The 18,926-nt window shown below is 38.9% G+C and overlaps 1 protein-coding gene across 1 annotated transcript; it reads right to left on the bottom strand.

Annotated features, from left to right (window-relative positions):
* Nucleotides 1–8,285: 8,285 nt before the first annotated feature.
* CAPSL (calcyphosine like) lies at nt 8,286–18,111 on the bottom strand. Its single transcript, XM_044657780.1, has 4 exons — nt 17,975–18,111; nt 12,724–12,901; nt 12,055–12,264; nt 8,286–8,387 (listed from the first exon to the last, which is right to left on the bottom strand). The coding sequence occupies exons 1-4, from the start codon at nt 18,109–18,111 to the stop codon at nt 8,286–8,288; spliced, it is 627 nt and encodes a 208-aa protein (XP_044513715.1).
* Nucleotides 18,112–18,926: the final 815 nt, after the last annotated feature.

The raw sequence follows: 18,926 nt of genomic DNA, 5'->3' as shown, positions 1-18,926 counted from the left end.
TGCAAATGTGATCCCATGAACAGTTTTTTATTCCAGAAAGAAGCAAGAGCCAAAAAGTCACAATCTCCAGGCTTTCCGCATCGTGAGAATGAAGTAGACGTCACTGTCGATGGAAGCACTAACCCCAGCATAATAGTCAAAAAATTCATCTTTGGACACCTGGATATGGAAGGAAAGAAAAAAGGGAAGGGGAAGTAAAGTCAGGGAAAGGTGCCACCAAAGAGCATTCTGAGTTAAAGGCAGGTTGGAGATGCTACTAGGATCGTGGTCTGGGCAGCCTAGCCTCAAAGGGGAAATCTGATGATGTTCATTAAAAGGATAACGCACCACCCATGCAGTATATTATAGCTATGTTAGAACTCTGTGGATTAAGGTGTTGTTTCTGGGAAATACATGTTAAAGTGTACATGAATAAACTTGAAAAGGTAATGTTCTAACCCATTAGCACATGCTGATATTTGAGTCTGCAGACAACGGGGGCTTTTGGGGAAAGATATCCAGATGGGAACCAAACATATGATGTTGTTCATAGTCAGTGGGACTTTGAAATGGGAACTCCCCTGGCCAGCCAAAGGTAACAGGAGGACACTTGATAAGTGGTGGCATGAAGTGTAGAGAAAGAAAGGGCTACCCAAAAGGGAGATGCTAGAAAACTGGCTATTCTGACTTCACAATCTGACTGGCAAAGCCTGATAAAGGTGGCAGTGATAGAAGCAGCAATCGCATGTACTGAAGTCTTGTATTTTTCACCAGATAGCACTAGTTAAGCATAAATTGCAAAATCTGTATTACTAAGCATTCAGTTGTTGTATATTGTTAATCAGTTATAATATTCATACTGTTCCATTATGTATTTATGTCAAAATGGTACTGTTGTGGATTATTATCACTTATACTGGTCTTATACTGTACTGTACCCTCCTTACATTCCCCACCAAGGTAATGACATTCCAGGAAGATAGTGAGGCTTCTCCTATGCTGGGGTTTTCTTCCTGGAATGCCCCAGAAGGTTCTACTGGGATAGACTACTAAATACCCAAACTCTGATCTACCCCTTGGGCTACTCTAGAGAGCTATTCTATCAGCCCTTAGGCCATTCTTCACCCTAAACCTCTTCTTCAAGTCAAGACTTTCATACCTCTGGAGGAGAACAGAGTTTTGAGCATTCCATTCTTGGGGCAAGACCCTGATACAAACTTAGGTGTGTTTTTCCCACAACAAACCTATTTGGGTACTGGAAAGGGCAGGAGAGAAAACTGTCAGTGGATTAGCCTACTATGCCATTCAAGAATGGGGCTTGAAGTTGAAGGACTGAAGGACCTCTGAGTTCTACTACTCTTCCCATCTCTTTCCCACTCAGCAATATCAAAAAAGATTGTCACTAATCCTTGGCAGTCCTAAAATTTCCATACAGTGACATTCCTGGGAACTTTCCTGGCTTCCGGGATGGAAGCCATCTAACCTTACGAAAAGAAATGTTATATCAAATTTTCAAAACTATCCCTAGGGGCAGCTAGGTAGAACAATGGACAGAGCACCAGGCCTGGAGTAAAGAGGACCTGGGTTCAAATCTAAACTCAGATACTATCTAGCTGTGTGAATCTGGATAAATCACTTAACCCCATTTACCTAGCCCTTTCTACGCTTCTGTCTTAGAACTGATACTAAGACAAAAAGTAAGGGTTTAAAAAAATATTCTTAGTTAGAGGGGAGTCATTATCAAATTTAAAAAGTTAAAAAAATAAACCTTACATTTTACCCTTAGAAGGGAATGAAATAACATGTAATTCAATTATCATTGAAAAGACGTGCTAATCCTTATCCAGAATGATCATGGCTATCATCAGGAAAAGAAATAACACTTTAAAGAAGACTATTACACAACAATACATTTGCCCATAAAGGGAAGCTTATAAGAGAACTAAGCTAAAAACTGAAAGTACAAAAATAAAGAAACTGCTACATCAGTAGATATTGCCAAAGCTCTCTCTTCTCCCTGCTCATACAACCACATGAGTCTATCTGATGTTTCAAAGTCCTTCAGCCTTTGAAACTTGCTACCATCAGAGTGTGGTGGCAAAGCACAAGTTAACAACATGGACACCCAATGTCAGTTCATTCATTCATTCACCATCCATTTATTGAATGCCTATTATGTACAGTGCCATACTCATTCTATAATGATAATATCTAGCTATAATAATAAATAAAACACAGTTTATTTAACTCTCAAGAAGAAGATTAAGATGTAATTGGGGTGGGCAGCTGGGCAGCTCAGTGGACTGAAAGCCAGACCTTCCGTCCTGGGTTCAAATGTGGCCTCAGACACTTCCCAACTGTGTGACCCTGGGCAAATCTCTCCGCCCCCATTGCCTACCCTTACCACTCTTCTGTCTTGGAACCAATACACAGTATTGTTTCTAAGACAGAAGGTAAGAGTTTTTTAAAAAATTAAAAATTAAAAAAAAAGATGTAATTGGGAAGTACTATACTTAAGAAAAACAAAAATACAATAGACTTAATGTTAATTTGTGGTTATCTAAATCGTTATGCCTCTGGCAGGGCTCTATTGCTATTTGAGTTTGACCCTACTTCTCTTTAGGCAACTTTCAAAGACTTAAAGGTCCCAACTTGCATCTGGTGGAAAGAACTTCTTCACCAGGAGTTCCCTAAAAACTAATGGTCAAATGAGATAATATTTGTAAAGTGCTTCGCTCAATGTGTGGCACATAGTAGGTCCTATATAAATACTTTTTCTCTTCTCTCCCTACTGCACATCAATTAAATCACAGCTCCAGACACTATCTCTACATTTATATTTATTTTATTTTTTAGATTATATTCTATTTAATTGTATATGCATATGTATCAGGCTAGCTGAGCCTAAGGAGCTCAAAGACTATTTAGGCAAAAACCTGCTAAATGCTACATGTATTTAAAGGGCATTTAATGGCAGATAGATAGACATACCCTTTTATATGCACTTACAAAACACTTTACATTATAATCTCATTTGGTCCTAACAACTACCTCGCTATCAGTGAAGCTGGTGCCCTTATTATTCCTATTTTACTGAGTAGGAAACCACCTTGGAAAGGTTGACTCATCTAGGAGGCAACAATCCAGGTGAGGATGTTGTATAATGTGTTTACACAGGCACATACTCCCATTTCTCTTACATTTGATCCTTTTCCCCTGGGACTTCTTCCCTGTCCACCTCAGTGGACATCCTCCTCTCTCTTTTGAACTCCCAGGTCACTATTGACCTTTCCCTTTTCCTCGTACATGCCTTCATCTGCTCACACTAGCTGAACCTGAAGATAATACATGACTTGCTACCTTCATCAAGGCTGGAGATTTCAGAAATGCCCTCAGATTTCTAATAGGTAAAATCAGTTAGACTTCATAACTTTCTTCCTAGCAGCCCAGGAGAAATTGGACTGAGAAATGGGAATTTGTTCACTGAGAAAAGCAAAAGTTATGGGGCTAAAACATTCCAGGATAACGACTAGTGAAGTCTACTGACTACTCTTTAAGCAATTGACTGTAGAGTTCAAGATAGGTGGGAAGCGAAATGCAGATAAAATGAGGGAGTTAAACTGAAATAAGATGGACTGATCAAAGGACCAGAAGTCACGATGAAGTCAAAACCTAAAAAAAAAAGAGGGAATGAGAGAGGAGAACTCAAAGATTAGGAGTTTATAGTTAGCAAGCAGAATTTCCAGGGTCCATATCTTAAAGGTGGTACAATTCCTTGAGATGAGATGTATCCATTCTAATTTACAGCTGAAGTAGGAATAGAATCTCTAGACCTGAGGAAGTGGAAGAATCATAATGCCTGCATTAACTGCCTCACAGGATTGCTGTGAGAATCAAGGAGATAATGCATATAAAGTATTTGGAAAACCACAAAATGACTACTATGTAAATGTCCATTATCGATGTCTATTTGATATATTGTTTTTCTACTTTTTAGGCTGCTAGGTAAAAAGGATAGTGAATAGATTCCTGGATCTGGAGATAGGAAGACCTGAGTTCAAATCCAGCCATTGACACTTATTAGCCCTGTGACCCTAGGTAAACAACTTAACCTCACTCTATCTTAGTTTCTTCATCTGTAAAATGGGGGTAATAATGGTATCTACCTCAAAAAGTAGTTGTGTGTATAAAATGAGATTTATAAAGTGCTTTGCAAACCTTATAATGATATACAAATGCTAGTCATTATTTTTATTTTTAGATTTAAAAGGAACACCTATTAGTGTGGGAGGCCAATAAGAGAAACAGAGTCTTAAACAGAGGAACATCTGAGACTCCTCTTTTGACCCCTTTTGTGGTCCTTGTGATTTCTTGTTGAAATGTATTGTGACCTTATTGAAAAGCTTTATGTTCCTATCAAACCTGAATTTAAAGGGTTAACACTTTTAACACAGTAAGGAATGCTGCTGCCTGTTATAGCCAAGGCCAAGATACTCCCCAACTTGGCTTTCTGATAAGAACCTAGTCAAAATTCAGCCTTGGCCTTGGTCTATTCTGAAGCCAATGTTTTGTGTTTTAACTTCTGCGCATCTGCAAAGTTTCGGGGGGGAGGTTCTTTTGTGTGAAATGAGTCTTGAAACATATATAATAAACTCCATGCTCCTGGAGCCAGAGCTGGAAGCATGAAGTAAAAGACATTTCCCTTGTCCTGTCCTTATTTCCTTATCAACTAAACTGTCATCAGATTATCAGAGATGATAAAGAGATCTCCACATATTAGGGCTCAGCTGTGGGTCTGAATTTTGCCTTGGAGCATACCTTGAAACATCCATTTCATATAGAATCATCAGTGTCTGTAGCTTGCATTATAGACTGAGTTTATAAGAGAAAAGCAGCTCAACTAATTTCAAGCTTAAGACCGGGATACTACTATGTTTAATATCATCACCATGGTTGTGTAACCAAGATTAAAGTCACTAAACTTCTCAGTGGCCCAGCCCACTCTTCAATGCTATGAATTGTACATTTGTAGTTTGGTGCTGGCAGAACAAACTTCCTTACCAGGAGTACCCTGTACAAACGAAGCTCCAGTATTGGACTGAAAAAAAAAAGGACAGGGGAGTAATTCCAAAGAAAGATTTGTCTCAGAAAAGGTTTGTTAGTCAGAAAAGTGTTAGTAGCATTTTCTGAAGGTATGATTGGAATCCCATGCCTGCCTCTAGAAATACAGTGGTTAAAAGTAAAGCCAGTGATAATCTGGAGTCCTCAGGCAGGGTGGGAGGAAATCAATCATTTTCCACTTTTCTATCTACACAAGGCAAGAGAAGAAAAGGAAGGAGATAATTACCAGCACTGGGGGAAAGCAGGGCTCTCTGACTTGTGCCACCTGGTCTCCTTCCATCAGGTTCACAATCTGATTTCTGAAACTTAGACTTTCTTTGTGTGGACACCCCTTAGTGTTTACATTGACCTGGAGATCAGAACAATGCTCAGGAAGAAATGGTTCGTGTTTCCCCTGCTTCTTCCCTGCTTCTTGTGGGTTATTAGCCATTGTGCCCTAATGGTCTGTTTTGTATTTACTCTTTCTCTTCTTTGGCATCCAAAGTTCAAAACATGGGCAAAATGATCTTCTAGTCTGAACACAGGGCATCGGGCTCTCCTTCTAGGCAGACCTTAACTAGGGCTTGGGGGTCAGGGCTTTGCCTCATGTTGCTAAAATTAAGAAAGGTATAGATAGCACTTGCAGTCTTTCATCAACAAAAAAACTACTGAACTCAACACCCAGCTAACAAGACTAGTTAAAAGAAGAAGCTATGTGAGACTGGATCTTCCTCTGCCAACCCCCAACAGCTATACCCCAGGTAAATGTGTGGGAGGAGTAGATGGTCTCTGAGATTTCTTCCAGATCTAAATCTATGATCATACCATGATCCCAGGATCTGTAGCCAAACAACAATTCAAAATCAGTTGGCTTTGATATGACTAGTAATACCCAAGAAAGAATCTCCTGAAATTACTTCTTTATTGCCTGACGTTAATTTGGCTTCATAAGGTAGCCCAACCTATGTCACCAGCAGCATTCCACTCCAAATCCTTTTTATGCATCATCTCCTTGGTTTCCACAGCAATCCTGTGAGGTGGCTAATATAGGCATTAGGATTCCTGCACCTCCTCAATCCAGTCAGGCAGGTACTGTGTGTCTCAGAGGTACCCCTACAGCCTAAGAATAGCTAAAGTCAGTCCTACACTCCTGCCAACTGGCCACAGATAGAGACTTTGAAGAATGAGATGCCAGTCATTAGCTAGGGAACGATTTTACTCTTTCTTACTGCCCTTGGTCATATCCCACTTCAGGCAGCCTGACACCATGATTATGCAGGAAGACAATTGAGGCTGCTAATGTCTTCATTATTTTATATTTTAATTGCTTATCTAGCTGATCAATTCCCATGGCATACACCCAGCATTCCAGCTAATTGCTAGATATTTTCTTTTTCAAACTGGTAGGTACCTCAAGACAAAGACATGATTTTTAAAGAAAATGATTTTTTAAATGTGAACATTCAAAAAACAGAAAATATTTAGGGGGAAGTGCTGGAGAGGTCTGAAAAAGATGGCGCATTTTTTCCCTTCCTTCTACCTGTACCAGCTATAAAATGCTAAACACACAATGGATTCTAGACATTGTTGGGAATCCTAGAGGCAAATGTTATCCTGCCTTTGTATTCCAAGATTAAGGACCATCAGCTTCCACCACTAATAATGATAATAGCTGACATTTCCATGTTAGTCTTCTGGTTTACAAAACATGTTAAAAAACATTATGTCATTTGACAGAAAGGATTCTTTTCAGGAGAAAAGAGATATAACTATTAACAGAGGATAAGGTGACCTACTCTGAATTTTTGACTCATGGGGCCCAGGATTTAAACTGCCAGAAAGAAGGTTATTGAATCTGATGTGATGCACCTCCCAGCACCAGCAACATTGGTTAACTGTGATCTGATAGCAACTCACCATGGCCCTGTAAAACAGGAAACAAAACACAACTGGGGAAGACAAAAGATCATATCCACGACCTAGTCCTGGTGATAAGTCACTCTCTGACTAGATAGGTACCAGCAGAATAGAGGAGCAAGGTCCATCCAGCATCAGGAAATTCAATATCTAGAACCAAGGAAACTAAGGGATAATGGGGACCTCCATCTCTAGGCTGCAGATCAGAGAAGATGTATTGTTTCTGTTCAACTTCTTTTCTTTGCAAAAGGCAATGTCTCACACACCCCCATCCCCATGCAAGTGATTTTCAGTAATCCATAGAAAACATGCTTCTATAATCATTTATCTTGCCAAAAAGTGTTATTCACTCTCATAGATCTAGAGCTGGAAGTTATCCTTGGGAACCATCTTGTCCAACTTCTTCAACTTATGAAGAAATAGATTCTGGGAGGAATTAAGTGATTTATCCTTGGTCATGAAGACAGAATAAGCAACAGGAGAGAGATTTTAACTCAGGATCTCCAACTCCAGAACCTGCTACCTCCCCTAAAAGCTGCCTGATGGTATTTGAGACTATACAATCAGTCGACAAGAATAATTAAATACTTATTATATGTCAGGCATAGTGCTAAGTACGCAAAGAAAGGTTAAAAAGGAATGCCAGTTGGGTCAGCTAAGTGGATCAGGGGATGGAGTACCAGGCCTGGAGACAGGAAGTCCTGAGTTCAAATCTGACCTCAGATACTTCCTAGCTGTGTGACCCTAGACAAGTAGTCTCAACTGCCTAACCCTTACCACTCTTCCATCTTAGAACCAACATAGTATTGATTCTAAGACAGAAGGTAAATGTTGGGGGGGGGGGGGAATGCCAGTTCTGTCCTAAAAGAGTTTACATTGTAAAGAGATCCACTCAAATTATAGAATATGATAACAAAAAAGTTAAAGATTTTACTGTAAAACTAAGCTGCATTTTCCTCTTCTGTTGCAAAGGAAAAACATAACTTGCTAAAAACAAACCAATTTTGAAGATTTACAGCAACTAAAACTGATCAACTTTTCCATCTAGAATGAGAATATCTGGGAAGAACAGGGAAAAAGATCCCCAGTAAACAAAAAAAAAAACTTTCCAACCTAAAAATTCTAGTTCCTGGGTTTCTGGTTTTTATCCTTTTTTCTTGCCATATCGATGCACTGCTTGGTGGCATGGGAATAAAAATGAAAGTAAATGTGATCACATTGGTCAGCACAAGGTAATCATTTGGAAGCAGGTAGTTGGAAAGAAAACCCTTGTTCCCCAGGTCATACATTTAGAGTTTCCACGCGGTTCTCATCATGATGATGAAATAGATATCAGTGTCAATCGATGCACTCACTCCTGAATAGTAGTTCATGAATTCCTCTGGTGTAACCTGCAGTGGCAAAATTTAAAACAGAAAGGGAGATCTTCACATCTCATTGTTGCATTGCCCAGATCTAAAAGAAGAATTGAAGTCTAAAAGGCTTTTAAATTAAAGCAGCTGAGGAATGGACCTGGAATAAAAGAACCTAGAAAAGGAAAGAAAAGAGTGTGTTGGGAAACACTTTTCAAAGGAATGTGCCTTTTGAAGGGGGAAAAAAAAAGTAGGAAAAGATACAAAGCGTGAAGAAAAAAGGCTTGACAGTTTCTAGGCCAATTTAGAGGGTTTTTTTTTAAATGGCACACCATCAATGTCATCTTGCTTTAAGATAAAAGAGCATGCCTGTTGAAGATATGTGAGACATGCTCAAAACACAACTAATTTGTTTTCTTAACTATGATTAAGATTGTCATTTGTCGACATAGCTGAAATTGAATGGGCCGTTGCTATGGTAGGCTAAATGTGGCAAAAGTGATTTTCTGCCTTTGAAAGATTAGAATTTGCTTCTAAGTGCAGAGACAGAATTCCACTTTAATGATCCTCTATTATCTGCTTTCATAAGAAGCAAATGTTGCACTGTATGAAAAGTAGGAGACAAAATGGGCTTCTGTTTTTTTTTTCAAATTTTACATGTGTGCTTATGCCCAGTTTTATTACACCAGTGAGGTCTTTCATATAAGTTTGGAGTTTAGGCCACTTTGCTTTATGAGGGAAATTTTTTTTGTCTATCTTATTTCATAAGCTCTGTAGGCCAGACAGAACTAGTTTAACTAGGCAAGCAGTTAATTGGGGGGAGCAAAGAGACAGCTATCATATTCCAACCAATTGTCTAACTGATTCTTTTTTTTAACTTTTTGACTGACTTTATCATGAATTCATTTCAAAGAATACCACAATTTATATGTCTCCAAAGAGAGGTTATCATAGAAATTCACATTTCCAGTCAATCTCTAATTACCAGCAAGCCCTGAAGGAATAAGGATGGCAAAATACCTAAAATTCAGAGAGGAATTTTAAAAAACCCCTCTGCAGCCTAGAGCTGCAATTTGCTCTTCTATGTCATTTTTATTAAGTTTTAAATAGCTACAAGTGCTAACTGGAATAAGAGCTGATTTGAATGTCTTTCTAACGAAAGTGTTAACAAAGGCAAGGAGAGAAAGGAAGAGAGAGAACACCTAAAACAGGAAAGAGAAGGACACAAAAATGATTCTAAATAATCCAGAGTACATCCTCCAAGGAATCCAGCAGTTTGCTAGAGAAATAGAAAGAGACAAAGGTGGTTAGATAACTCAAAATTCAACATTTGTCATTGACTTTGTTATTTTCAATGGACATGGAAAGGAGCCAGCAAAATGTGAAGGCACTATTACCTTAGTTTCATTAATGGTTCATTTGTATAATAGCCAATTTGCACACTCCCCTTTAAAATGTTAACATCTTCCTGGACTCCTCTTTGCCAGTAGTTTGGTTTCCTCTGTGGTTTAATTATTGTACTCAGCACTCTCTGCATTTTCTATATATCTTTTTATATATATATATATCTTTGTTCAATTGTCCTCAATTATTTCTTCTTTCAGATTTCCCAGCCTTTACTTTCTAATCCCCTATCTGGCTCTTTTTCTGCCTTTGTATTACTATTTCTTAAACTTCAAAATAGTTTGGTGGCTATTCCACAAAGGCATGCTTTACTCTAAAAGTGTCAATGCGTTAAAAAAATAAATAAATAAAATCTGGGGCTGAAAACTTACTTAACAAAAGGATTCAGCAGAGGATTCCTTTATGTGGTAAGTTTCCCTACTACCTTCAAAATATGGTTCAAATTTTTAAAAAAGTTTAATTTGCATGAAACTTTTCAGGAACATTTCTAATATTTAAAGAAAGGTGTGCTGGTAGATTAAATTTGGGTATTAAAGTGTTTACTCCTGGCACCTTTCACCACCACAAAAGTAAAGAGTTCTTTCATGTGAAGGATATGTCATCCTACGGTTTTACCACTAATCTTCAAAAGTTAAACTGAGTTGCCAACATGATATTGGCTGGGTCAATGAGTAAAATAGTTCCCGGCTAAATAAGTTTAGGGTCAGAAGGAACCTCTGAGCTCATCTACTCAATCCCCCTTGTTTTAAAGATAAAGAAACTGAGGCTAAATATTTTTAAATGATTTATCTAAAATCAAATGGCTAGTGGCAGAGTGAGGATGAGAACTCAGATCTCCTGACTCCCAGTCTAGAGGATTTCATATTATTTTGAAGCACTTTTCTGAACTAAAAGGAATATTGTTTACCTAAAAGATTCTACTGCCTCTTTCTTTCCATATGGAGGCTGCCAGTCTGGTAATAAAGACTCACTACATATTTCTGGGAAAAACTCGTGAAAACCCTTTCAAATAATATATTTTTTCTTTTCGCCATCTCCAATTTTTCTTCCTGTCCAACTATTCCTTTTACACACACTTCTTCCCCAGTGAAAGAGAGGTTAATTTAACAACTTTTAACAGTTCTGTGAGTGTCAGGGTTTCTATTTTCTCATATGTAAAATGAGGGGATTAGAGTAAATGACCCCATTGGTGCCTTCAAAGACTAGGGACCCAACAGTCTACTAGGAAAAAACTTCCTGGCTGCTGTAATCAGTAAGAAGGCAAATAGCACAAAAAGATCTTTGACTAAAGTGGACCCAGTTTTCTCCATCTGGAAATAAGTCATGGGAGCTGAGGTTATTTGCTTTTTTTTTTTTTTTTGGCCCACGCCATGTTATAAACTAGGCATCTCTCAAATGCTAATGCTATGTTTTTTCCAGGAAACCAAATCTGTCAAGTGTCTATTGTGAGTGGATGATGAGAACAGAAACTAATTCCAAATTTGAGTTAAGAAAAAAATAAAGAGTAAATACTTTCATAATTGGACCAGTCCTGGAAATACTACATTCCTCTCTCCACTATGCAGTCAATAGCTGATACTGGTAAGGGTGACTGAGGAACAGAAGATCCTGAAATGCCTTCAGAATCATGCTCATAAATATTAGATCATGTCGAGATTAAAACATAGTCAGCATAGATTGAGTACATTTTATTGCATTGTAATTCTTGAATCAGGGTCGCTGGGTGGTACATAAAGTGCCGGGCACAGAGTCAGGAAAACCTGAGTTCAAATCTGATCTCAGATGCTTACTAGATGGGTGACCCTAGGCAAATCACTTAACCCTGTTTGCCTCAGTTTCCTCACCTATAAAATGAGCTGGAGAAGGAAATGGCTAACCACTCCAGTATCTTTGCCAAGAAAACTCTAAATGAGGTCATGAAGAGTTGGGTATGACTGAAAACAACTGAACAAAATTCTTGAGAAACTGATCATTCATAGATAGTACTGATAGTAACTCTTTGTCAACCAGAATGATGTAGAATTAACCAAAGCAGCCTATCCCCCCACCATGTATGGAATGGGATATCAGATAATAGAGTTTTCTCTCTATCACTATACTGACAAGATATCTGGCTGCTTTGGCTATTTTTAAGTATTGACTGAAGATGATAGCATCTTGAGACTTCAGGAGAAAAAAAAACTTCCTTTCTTCCAGATATAGTGGAAAATTGGCTTGGTTTTTAATTCACTGGTCCCTTTTCATATTCAACAACTGAAAATGAGTTAACCAACCTCCACTTGGCTTATGTTCCTTTACTTACCAATCCATCCTTGTCATAGGGCGAATCAAAGTTATCCAGAAATTTTCTGAAAACTTGCTCTTCTGACCATTCTCCATTCTGATACTTTGGATGGTGTTTTACATTGTACACCCCACGTAAATCCTCAATTGTTATCACACCATCGCCTGTCTTGTCTAACTTCCGGAAGGCCTGCATGATGACCTCTTTTCTGGCTCTTGACATTGGGGGCTAGAGGAAGAGGGAAAAAAAATGTAAACCTAATAGAAATGTGCTGCTATAGTGGGTGTGAAGAGCTCATTCACTGTCAAAAGGTCTCAAAATGAATTTGCATATCTTCCAGTGGTCCAAATGATGGTAAGCCTTAGAAGTTCCCAGGCAGCACTCTTTTCCCCTCTCCTCTGATGTCCATCCATTATGTTTTAATCCAGTGACGGGCAAACTTTTTAAAGAGGGGGCCAAAGGAAAGGAAATGCTCATCTGTCAGTCTGTCTCTAAGGCAAGTCTTTCGAAGTTTCATTGTATTGTATCCTACTCATTGTATTTGTCAGATTAGGAATAATGTCACTGTTGGATAGAACATTTCAGGGGGCCTCATCTGGCCCATCACTGTTACCAAAGAAAAAATTAAACTATAGAACAAACAATTGTAAAAACCAAGCACAGATGTAGTAGTACTTTGATACTTACTCTTAATGTGAGAAGAAATTCATTAAAATCTATTTTCCCATTTCTATCTTTATCGAATCGACTAAAGAGCTCTTGGGCTTCTTCTTTCTCCATCACCACAGCATAATCATTTAACCCTTTCATGAACTCTTTGAAGTCAATGGTTCGGCTGTTATCATCATCCATGATCCGAAATACTCTGAAGAAAACACACACATAAATCAGCCATATAGAGCAAAATAGATGTGTTTAAAAAAAAGGCAAACCAGTGTCAAGGTTTTTCATCATAAAAAGATAGACACCTCAAGAGGGAATTAACGTATACCTATAAAGTACTCTGCAAAACTCAAGATACTATATAAATATGAGCAATTAATACTATCCAGCTGTTCTATCTTATTTGATCCAACTTTTTCAAAGGGAGAAATAGAACTTCCATTTGGCAGAATGCAGCCATACCTACCATCCATGGGCAGAACGTGAATCCATGCAGAAATTAGGTCTTTGAAGATCCTAGAATTCAAGGTTTATATTTGGAAAAGGCATTAGAGATCATCTAGTCCAGCCCTGTCATTTATGGAGGAGAGAACTGAGGTGAAGAGACATTTAGTAATTTGCCTGAGGTTACATGAGCTTATAAACAGGGAGTCAAACCCAAGTCCTCTGGCTACCCATTCAGGCAGGAAATTCCCCACTGCTTCATAATATCTCCCTGTTGAGGTTCATCTTCCAATCTTGCTACATGAAGTAGCAAGAACAATTTTCCCCCTTCATAATGGGTAAGTCAATTCCCAGATGAAGGGTCCCATTTTAGAAAAGGAAAGAAGAGAAGGGAAGGGAAAGGAAGGGAAAGGAAGGGAAGGGAAGGGAAGGGAAGGGAAGGGAAGGGAAGGGAAGGGAAGGGAAGGGAAGGGAAGGGAAGGGAAGAGAAGGGAAGAGAAGGGAAGAGAAGGGAAGAGAAGGGAAGAGAAGGGAAGAGAAGGGAAGAGAAGGGAAGGAATTTGGCTTGAAATAAGATCAACACACAAAAATGGGCCATGACATATGACATATAGTCCTGACTTGGTATAAGTCTGAGAGGGTTTGGTAGCCTTCTGAGTTATCATGGCCACACTATTCTGTCAAAAAAATTAGAGAATGAAAAAACTTAAGGGGATATGATAACTGTCTTCAAGTGTTTCAAGAGCTGTTACACAAAAAGAGAGAAAAAGACTTCCTTTAGCCAATCAATCCAGAAATGGATTTATTAAATGCCAACTCTATCTCAGGAACTCTGTCAGGTATCAGAGATACAAAGACAAAAACATCCCCCTGTTCTCCAAAAGCTTATATTTTGTAGGTCAAACAGCATATACATACATACTAAAATACAAGAGATAGAAAAGTAAATAGGAAGTAACTTTCAAGGGAGAGGTACTTGCATCTAGGGAAGAGGAAGACTGTGTACAGTAGAACTTTGGAGGAAACTAGACATTTTAAGAGATGGGGTGGTGAGGAAATATGGTGAGCAGCCTGTGCAAAGCTATGGAGATGGGAGATGGTATGTGTGAGGAATAAAAAGTAGGGCCAGTATGACTGGATTTGTTCTGCCTCTCCTCAAAGCATAGACCTAGAAGCAAAGGCAAAGAGTCAGATTTAGGCTTAAGGTATGAACAGTTTTCCAAACAACTAAATGTTTCATAAAAAGAAATGAGTTTGCCCTAGGATGTAGTAAGGGTATCTAGATGGCACAGTGGGTAGAACACTGGGATTGGAATCAATAAGATTGAACTTCCTGAGTTCAAATCCAGCCTCAAACACTTAGCTGTGTGACTCTGGCAAATCATTTAACCCTATTTGCCTCAGTTTCATCATTGTTAAATGAGCTGGAGAAGGAAATGGCAAACCACTCCAGTACTTTTGCAAGAAAACCCCAAATGGAGTCATGAAGAGTCAGACACAACAGAAATGACTGAACAACAATAAAAGTAGTGAATGGGTTCCCCACACCCTGTATTTGAAGCTTTCAAGTGAAGCCTGGCTGACCACTTATCACTGTTCTATAGATTTCTATTCTGGTTCGAAATCACCTAGATCATCTCCTGAGTCCTTTCCAGTTCTGTAATATTCTTTACAATGCAAAGAATGTTGAGAGAAACCTTGACCAAGCTACTGACTAATAACACATTTCTAATTTGTATTGGGAGAAACTTTTATTCTCTTTCCTTCATACTCAATTAATTTTAGGTTGAAAGTGTTACTAAAGACTAATAAATACTTCTGGAATTGAGAAGGATTGATTACTTCCTGATAAGTACTGTCTCTTGCTAACTTTTACCTACCTACGTCAATCAGCTTCAAAGAAGAAGAAATAACTAATCCAGAATTTTCTCACTCCTTCTTCCTGTAATAGAGGATACTCCCAGTGTGGAAATTCATTCCCCAACTGAGATCATCAACTCATCTGCAAGTCAGGCTAAGAAAGTCATTTGGGGGTATTGAAAAATTCAGTGACTTTAAAGGATCCTAGAGTAACTGTGTCTCAGAAAGCAGGACTTGAAGTCAGGTCTTCTCCACTCCAAGGCTGGACCTTTGTCACTCTGCTATGTGACTCTATTTAAGGATCTTTAAGAGATGCTATTTTTTCTGTTGCTATAAATAACCATTCCAGACCTTTTGTATTTCATAGAATCATAGGATTTAGAGCCAGAAGGGACCTTGAAGGTCACATTAAAAGGAAATTCTAAGAGAAAGGTTTAGATGGAGCAAGCAAAAGAGATTGAACCTACTAATTTTCTCCAAGAACAGAGAATTAAGTTATATCTAGTCAAGTCAACAGATAGTTACTAAGAACATACTGTGAATCTTGTTTACTGTGTACCAGGCAGCAGAGTGTGTCACATTCAGAGTCACATTCAGGATTTGTTATTCAGTCATTTTTCATTCATGTCCAACTCTTTATGACCCCATTTGGAGTTTTCTTGGCAAAGATACTGGAGTGGTTTACTGTTTCCTTCTCTGGCTCATTTTATAGATGAATAAACTGAGGCCAACAAGGTTAAATGATTTACCCAAAGTCACACAGCTAATAAGTGTCTGAGGTTGGATAAGAATTCAGATTTTCTCATCTCTAAGCCCAATGCTCTATCCACAGGGCCACTTGCCTCAGGAATTTACTATGGGCAAGTCTCAATGTCTCTGAGCTTTAGTATCTTCATTTAGAAAATTGCACATATTTCACAGCAATTGAGGGAAGCTCAGATGAGATAGCTTATAAAACATCTTACAAACTAGAAAATATCTTATAAATATTGAGCTATTTGAAGCACTGCAGTGGGCATTTAAAAAAAAAAAAAAGATGAATGGCAACTAGGTGGCTTAGTAGATAAAGAGTCAGGCCTAAAGACATGAGGTCTTGGGTTCAATTCTGGTCTCAGATACTTCCTAGCTGTGTGACCCTGGGCAAGTAATTTCCTTCCATTGTCAAGCCCTTACTGCTCTTCTTTCTTAGAATCAATATACAGTATTTATTGATTCTAAGACAGAAGGTATGAGTTTAAATTTTTTCTTTTAGTTTTTTTCAGCCTATTTCTTATTTCATTCTGGATCCCTTGCCTGTTTTTAATTTTTAAACATCTCCCCTGGTTTCCCCACTCTGTACAGGGGGGGCACTCTATGGACAGTGTCGACTGACTACAGCACAGCAGATGCCCCAAATCCTTCTAAAGCAAGTCCAGGTCCCTTCAAGCATAGAAGCTGTCCGACCCAGCAGAGAGAATCTCACTGTTCCAAGAAGTTTCTCAGATGCCTTGGGTGAGCCTGTTCTTGATGTCAAAGTTTTGCAGTTACCCGTGGAATAAAGGACTTTTAAAGCCCTTTATGTAAGCTGCTGTAGAGAAAGGACTGCTTGGGGGGTTTATATGTGTTTTTTTGGTTTTTGTTTTCCCAGCACCTAACATAGTACAAGGCTCTTGGAATATGCTTAATAAATTTACGCTTATTGCTGATTGATAAATTGGATGAAAGACAAACATTTTTGAGCAATTTGAAGGAGCTCCAAGATGATTGGGTTATACCCAAGTGGGGGGAAAAGGATCATTGTCCCCTCAATGCCCCACAGTCTTTCAGAGTCAAAATAAGATAAACTAAGAGTCCATGTGGATTCTTATGCTCTTTAAAAACTGTTGTTTGGTTTGTTTGGTTTTTTTTTTTTTTGCTTTATTTAAGAATAGAGGAAAAGGGAGGAATGAAAGCAATAGACTATATCTTAGGGAGATTGAGCCATCCATCCAGTCTTTCTTGGGTATGGCATTGAGTCTCTTTGGAGAGCCACTAGGATTCATAGAATTGCAAGTGTCTTCTGAAATAAGCTAGCCCAAAGCCCTTATTTTACTGATGACAATTTTATTAGCTCTTTAAGGTTTCATAGGCACAGTGAGTTGGTACAAAGGATACACAGAAAGACTCATCTTCCTGAGGTCAAATGTGTCCTCAGATACTTACTAGCTGGGTGCCCCTGGGCAAGTCACTTAACTTCTGTTTGCTTCAGTTTCCTCATCTGTAAAATGAGCCAGAGAAGGACATGGCAAACCACCCTAGGATCTTTGCCAAGAAAACCCCAGTTGGAGTCACTGAGAGTCCAACATGACTGAAACAACTGAACAACAACAAAATTGTTTCATAGAATCATAAATTTAGAGAAATAAAGGATTGTAGATGTCATCTCACCGAATCACCTTTTTTGCAGCTGAGGAAACCAAAGTCCAACAAATCAGTGACTTGCCCAAGGTCACATGTAGGTAGTGAGCAGTAAATAGTGTTTTTTAATTCAAGTTTTCTGAATGCAAAGCCAACCTTCTTTCCATTATACCATACTAACTACTATCATACCCAGCAACCATCAGAGAGAGAAAACAAGTTCCCTGAGGGCAAAGACTTCTTAGGATTTCTCTTTGCAACTCCAACATCTAATCCAATGCCAGGACATTGTGGCATACAGTGCTCTAACTATGAGGCAGCTAGATGGCTCAGTGGATAGAGAACCAGAACTGGACTTAGGAGGACATGGGTTCCAATTTGGCCTCGGACATCTCCTAGCTGTGTGATCCTGGGCAAGTCACTTTACCCCCACTTGCCTAGCCCTTGCCTTTCTGTCTTAGAGTTGCTGGTATGTTAGAAAGTAAGGGTTAAAGGAAAAAAGAACTGTTGCAAGCTCACAAGCCTGGATTTGCCCCTGAACTAGGCTAGAGCTCTGGTCAACGTACCACACTATCATTTGTTCCTTCCATCTTACCTGCCCAGGCCTTTGATGCCAGCTGACCCTCTGGCTAAGCACTGCAGCCGGAGTCTTTCAATGGGGTCTGTGGCTGTAACAAGCCTCTTCTTGGCCTGAATCGCCATTTCCCGGTCATGCCTCGCTGTCCCAGCCATGTGGAAGGGAAATTTCAAGCTTCAGAAATCTTTATGGAGTAGTTTGGCCTTGCAGGAAGAGGTAGTTGGGACTAGAACCCCAGTCACTGCACTGTACAAATGAGAAGAAATCAGTTATGCAGTCTGTCCTCTTTCTGCAAAGAATTTACAACAGGCTAACTTGAAGGATAACCCCCTCCCTTATTCACTGCTTGCTTTGTCATACCTTCACAAGAACTGGCTCACTTTCCTGAATTTCCCACTTTCAATTTGATTCTGTTCAATTAATATTTATAGAGTATGGATGGTGTGTCTGGAATATGTATCACTTATTTATCCATCCCCAGGTATAACTGGTTTCAGAGCTGAACAATACTCAGTAGTTCAAAAATCTTCAGTCAGTTTCCACTAGGTTTGGTTGGGTTGTATATTTTTAAAATTCTAACTTCCTTACTCAAGGAAAAAAAAGTCTCTATAATTTCTCTGTACCTACCACCTGCCTCTCTGAATAATTCTTGCTCTTCAAAGACCATAGCATTTTGCATTCTTCTGCCATACCTGATGATATAAAAAAGAACCCAAAGACATTGGCTTTCTATTGATTTTGTCTTAGCTGAAATTAGCTCTTTGGTCTTGACTCAACCTACCTATCCCTGTTATGTTTTCTCTTATTGATTGGTTTTTATTTGTTAAGCCCTAATAAGGAACACAGAAGGGGCTTCTGTAGAAGAAGACAGAAAGCCTATTCCTCTGGAGTCAGAAAGGCCTAGATTTTAATCCCATCAATGACAAATTGGTTGTGGGACCTTTATTAAAAGGGATGGCTTGCACTCTTT

The sequence above is a fragment of the Gracilinanus agilis genome, chromosome 1 (assembly GCF_016433145.1).
Source record: "Gracilinanus agilis isolate LMUSP501 chromosome 1, AgileGrace, whole genome shotgun sequence".
Lineage (NCBI taxonomy): Eukaryota > Metazoa > Chordata > Mammalia > Didelphimorphia > Didelphidae > Gracilinanus > Gracilinanus agilis.
This window is presented reverse-complemented; position numbering and strand designations above follow the sequence as displayed.